The sequence below is a fragment of the Poromitra crassiceps genome (assembly GCF_964638095.1).
Source record: "Poromitra crassiceps genome assembly, chromosome: 6".
Classification (NCBI taxonomy): Eukaryota; Metazoa; Chordata; class Actinopteri; order Beryciformes; family Melamphaidae; genus Poromitra; species Poromitra crassiceps.
This window is the reverse complement of record NC_139627.1, coordinates 9495161-9500816: the sequence shown is the minus strand read 5'-3', so window position 1 is coordinate 9500816 and position 5656 is coordinate 9495161. Positions and strand designations below refer to the sequence as shown.

The 5656-nt window shown below is 46.8% G+C and overlaps 1 protein-coding gene across 1 annotated transcript in view; it reads right to left on the bottom strand.

The window, feature by feature from the left end:
* Window positions 1-329: 329 nt before the first annotated feature.
* LOC310777684 (LIM homeobox transcription factor 1-beta-like) overlaps window positions 330-5656 on the bottom strand; it is a gene marked incomplete at both ends in the record, with an annotated part of 101811 nt that continues 96484 nt past the window's right edge. The window contains 2 exons of the mRNA XM_083638062.1: window positions 330-481; window positions 3823-3981. Of these exons, the coding sequence (XP_083494188.1) occupies window positions 330-481; window positions 3823-3981 (311 nt within the window). The remainder of the gene's footprint in view (window positions 482-3822; window positions 3982-5656) is intronic.

Genomic DNA, 5656 nt, shown 5'->3' with positions numbered 1-5656 from the left:
CAATGTCTCGCCCCTTGACCTGACGTCACCTGAAAACAAGCTATTGTCTCTCCTGATTCTAAATAGAGCTGGTTTGAATAGCTGGTCTGAATCACTTGGTTTGCCCAAGTAACACTATTGTTATCAGCATCTTATGAAATGTAGCTACTGTACTGTAGATGGAAAAATGAATGCCGGATGAAATCCCTTGGTTCGTATGCTGAACGCGGAAGAGGGCGTGACTTTGGCACTCTATTGGCTGTAAAACTGTGAGCTCTAGCTCTAGCCACGGGCTTGGGAAGCCAGGTGGCTTGTGGGATGGGGGAGTGGAGGACGGCGACGGGGGACTTTCAGGAGGCAAAGTAGGAGCTGTGCATGGAGTAGAGGCGGTCAATGGGGTTTCCCACCCGGCCCTGCAGGGAGCCCACGTCTGTGGCCAGGAAACAGTCGCTCAGACTGGTCAGGGAGGTGTCGCTGTCAATGTCATGGAGGATGTCATTACCTGGAAAGAGCAGAAGCGCAATCACAATCGCAATCGCAATCACAATCGCTTTCTCTTGGTACAGTAGTCTACATAATAAAGACCAGTGTTGGGCAAGTTATTGAACATTAGTAATTAGTTACAGTTACTAGTCACTTGTCTCAAAAAGTAATTGAATTACTTTACAAATTACTACATAATAAAAGTAATTACTTACTAGGGAAAGTACATTTTGTCTTACTTTTAAAAGTCTGCTTTGATTGTCTTTATAATGCACACAGGGGTGTCGACAGGGGGAGACAACGGGGTCAGTTCCCCTGCTGCCTGGAAATAAGGGTGGCCCAGTAGGGCCCTCTAAATGTTGGGGCCTTATGGGTTAATTTTGTCCCGGGCTCAGGCAACATACGTACAAGGCAAGATACGCCCTGTACATTTGCTTATTGGGGAAGCATATAGCCTACTCAAAGTCATTAGCCTCTTGGGCTTATATAGGCTACTCAGGTCCTTAGCCTCTTGGGCTTACAGTCAGGCGCGGACTGCATAATCGGGCACGTCGGGCAAATGCCCGGTGGCCTGGCCTGGCCTGGCCTGCAATTTCTTTTTCTTTTTTTTTGTGTCAGGCCACTCACTGAACAGCAGGCCAGGCGCCGCCTACTGGTTTACTAGTGGTTTTATTACTTTATTAGTTAGTCTGAAGTAATAATTACACTTCAGGGTTAAAGTGGGTGCATCTCATTGTAAAATTGGACTCAGAAGCTCGGAACCATGAAAATATGGACAGAGCCACCGTGATGTCACTCATTCATTTCTGGACTCTTGTGTTGGAGCCTTGAGTTTTGCATTGCTCAACACTTGGCTATACGCTATAGAGACTAAAACCATTGTTGGCCTAATTTTTCAGAAACAAAGGTTGGGGCTTGAGCAGAACACACTACCATGTGTTTAATGTTAGGGGCTTGCTTAAACAGGAAGATGTTTAATGAAACTGAGAATATGTCAATGTTTATTATTATTGTTATTGTTATGACATGTAGTTCTTAAGCCTGTGGAGAATAACGCAGTATGCACGATCTGATCACTCTTCCTTAAATAAAGTTTGCTGTGAAGCGTTTGTACAGAGGCATGTTTTTGGTTTTACTTCTTCATATTATACTTGCAGTTATCTAGGCAATGTTGATGTTTCTATTAATGAACAAATAGGTAACATGTATCATTGCGTTAGCATTATATTCACTAAATCTGGCTTCAAACGGCCCAAATTGGGCTTCAAACGACCCAAATTGGGCTTCAAACGGCCCAAATCTGGCTTCAAACGACCCAAATTGGGCTTCAAACGTCCCAAATCTTTCGCCGGCACGCGCGTTGGCCGGTATCGGCCTGGCCTGCTTGGTATCTAATGCCCGGCCTGAATTATGATCCCAGTCCGCCCCTGCTTACAGTATATAGCCTACTCAGGTCATTAGCTTCTGGGGCTTATAGCCTACTCAAGGTCATTAGCCTCTGGGGCTTATAGGCTACTCAAGGTCATTAGCTGTATGCCTCAATGGAATGCTATAGTCGTACGTATGACAATTCGATTCTGACTGAGCATGAGTTGGCATGTTAACTAGCTAGCTAGCTGTTAGCTACGTTAGCTAAGCCCACTGCCTGCTGACTGTAACAACGTCTGTCGGACTCAAAACGCCACTGAGTGACCAAAACATTAGCAACATTAGCAAACAAACATTAGCTCGTAAACCATTTGGAGTCACGCTGTGTAGCAATAATGCCACGATAATAGAGCAATATGGAATTGTGAATTATACAGAGATGAAAATTATGAATTATGATCATGCTTTTATCATTAAATGGGTCCATCAGTTTTGAAATCCGTTGCCGGTTGTTGGGATCTCAGCAATAACGCAGCTATTGCTCGCAGCTAAGCTATGGAGGAATACCTACACACATACTGTGCTGTGGGCGCATCTCCTTGGTGTACAGTATAGCACAGAATCAGATGACCTGTGACCTTACAGCAGGCGCTCATAGAACATTGAGAACGTTTGAAATAGAACACCAACCATTAAACCGGTAGAACCACTGACTGAAGGGGGGCTTTACGATTGCACATTGCTTATTGCACATATCCACATAACTCATTGCACGTATCCTTTACTAATTAAACTTTTATTAACTATATCTTTGACTTTTTACTCAATTTATTTTAATTGTATTGTTATTTTAACTGTACTTGTATTGTGTATACTTTTTTATATTTGTATGTATTCATTTAGGGATCAAATAAACTTCTGCAGCATGACTTGAACTTGTTTCGTAAAGACAGACAGTACAGGGAGTAGCTCTTGCAGCAACAACTCCCTTAAAAAAAGAGAGAGAAAGAACAACTCCCCAATAACAAATTATAGAGCACCGCAGCAATGAGTCGGGAATTAGCGCTTGGGTTCGTCATGACACCCGTCGTTCTGCCAGACCCAGAAGGAACAAATTGGGGAAAAGAGGGACAGACCGACAGACCGACAAAGCCTCCTGTAGGCCGACCCCCTGGGTCTGGCAAAAAGAAAAAAAAATTGGGTGGGGGGGGGGGGGGTGGTAGGTCGACCCCCCCTCCCAACCCGGGATGGGGGCCACCGAGGCCGGGACGAACCTCTGCATGATAGAGCGAAAAACATTTTTAGGTCGACCCGGGTAGGTCGACCCGGGAGGGGGCCACCGAGGCCGGGACGAACCTCTGCATGATAGAGCGGAGAAAAAAAAGTTAAAAAAAAAAATGTTTTTGGGTGGGGGGGGGGGGGGGGTAGACCCCCCTCCCAACCCGGGAGGGGGCCACCGCGGCCGGGCATACCCCTGCGCCATGACGGGGGTCCGTCCTGGAGCACCACACGAAAAAAATTGAAAAAAGCTCCATAAAAGGAGGCTCTCATCCCGCTCAATCTATCCGCCAATAGTGCATCCCAGCCTGGATGACTCTTGCACGGTCCCCCTGTGTACCTCCAGGGAGGAAAAGAGGGACAGACCGACCGACAGACCGACCGACCGACAAAGCCTTCTGTAGGCCGACCCCATGGGTCTGGCAATAATGTATACCCAAGTATTTGAACTAAAAGAAAAGAAAAGAAAAGAAAAGAAAAGAAAAGAAAAGAAAAGATGTTGGAGTGGATCTCCCATTTTGAAGCCTTGAGCTTGACATTGTTATTATTATTATTTTTACTTCTTACATGGTGGCTTAATTTTTCAGAACTAGCGTTTGAGGCTTGATCCAATCTTGCTGTTAGGCCATAGCGCTAAAGACAGAGGGACACTGTATACTCCAAGCGCTATACAAATAAAGGCATAACCATTAGTGAGTTGAGTGTGGTGCTCACCGTAAGGGTTCATGTGGTCCCCAGGCATCTGTGGTGGGGTGAGGCCCTGCTGGAAGGGGTCGGTGGTGTAGGGGTGCTCCATCTCCACCTGCTGCTGCTGTGGAGGACGAGGCCCCGAGTAGGAGCTGAGCAGGCCTTCCAAGCCCCCCGATATCACCTCTGCAAGAGAGGTCAGTTAGCGGGCAGAGTCAGTGGGTTAGATCACCTCTGTAAGAGAGGGTAGTTAACAGGCAGAGTCAGTGGGTTAGATCACCTCTGCAAGAGAGGGTAGTTAACAGGCAGAGTCAGTGGGTTAGATCACCTCTGTAAGAGAGGTCAGTTAGCGGGCAGAGTCAGTGGGTTAGATCACCTCTGTAAGAGAGGGTAGTTAGCGGGCAGAGTCAGTGGGTTAGATCACCTCTGTAAGAGAGGTCAGTTAGCGGGCAGAGTCAGTGGGTTAGATCACCTCTGTAAGAGAGGGTAGTTAACAGGCAGAGTCAGTGGGTTAGATCACCTCTGTAAGAGAGGGTAGTTAGCGGGCAGAGTCAGTGGGTTAGATCATCTCTGTAAGAGAGGTCAGTTAGCGGGCAGAGTCAGTGGGTTAGATCACCTCTGTAAGAGAGGTCAGTTAGCGGGCAGAGTCAGTGGGTTAGATCATCTCTGCAAGAGAGGTCAGTTAGCGGGCAGAGTCAGTGGGTTAGATCATCTCTGCAAGAGAGGTCAGTTAGCGGGCAGAGTCAGTGGGTTAGATCATCTCTGCAAGAGAGGTCAGTTAAAGGGCAGAGTCAGTGGGTTAGATCACCTCTGTAAGAGAGGGTAGTTAACAGGCAGATTCAGTGGGTTAGAAGCTGCAGCTGTGGTATTCAGGCATCACACACTTAAAAAAACACAACTTCTAAAGAGGTTTGGCTTCTAAAACCAGTATAGACCTTATTCGCTAACCCCGGACGGCGCCATATTGTTGACATACCGTCCTGCAGCTGACAACTACAGTAACGGCCTTATTGTCGTTTCTGTTCCATTACAAAATAGCGATAGTGATGACAGCAATAAAAAACCCAGAGTTGTTGTTTGTATGCTGCCATTAATGCCTGTAATAATAAACAAAAGAAAAAACGAGGTGAACAGACTTTGCTGTGAGGAGCTGTCAGAAAGTTTCACCTGTCTCTCCCAACTATCCACACACCTCTCCTGTGCTGCTGACGTATCCTCTGTCTCGCTCCCTTCACGTCTGAGGACGGTAGAGATAGAAACAAACCACGGGGACTTTATTGCTGTCATTACTACAGCCATGCCTAACGCAGGTCACCATCCGAACACAATTGGAACGATACAGGTAACGCTAACGGCGGCTAGCTTCCTATAAACGCTGCTCTCACATAGGTTGTCACTTAAGAGTTGCAGCGCTATGTCGAGAACATGGCGGCGGTGGGCGTGCCAGTACGTGAATGACGTCAATCGAATAAGGTCTATTATCAAGTCAGAAGGTACGGCCTGGAAATTAGCGTGACCAAACACAAAAACTTGTAACTTGTCTAACTTCCAAACGGATTCACGTAACACCACAAACATTTCTAGAAAGGCTGGCGGAGGCACACTTGGCCACAAGTGTAGCTCGTCTTAACATCTGCAGTCTTTTATGGCTTATACGGCTGGGTCACCTGGGCGAGGGTGTAGGATGTTGCGAGACCCGAAACATCCTATGACCCCAGGGTACATCACTGAGGATACGTCCCAGTTGCATCCATGCAATGTTTTCTTTCTTTATAGGTTAGCCTGGCTTAGCCAGTGACTCATACTGTAGGAATAGACTACGTGACAACCAGGAATAGACTAGTGACTACTGGAGAGTCAG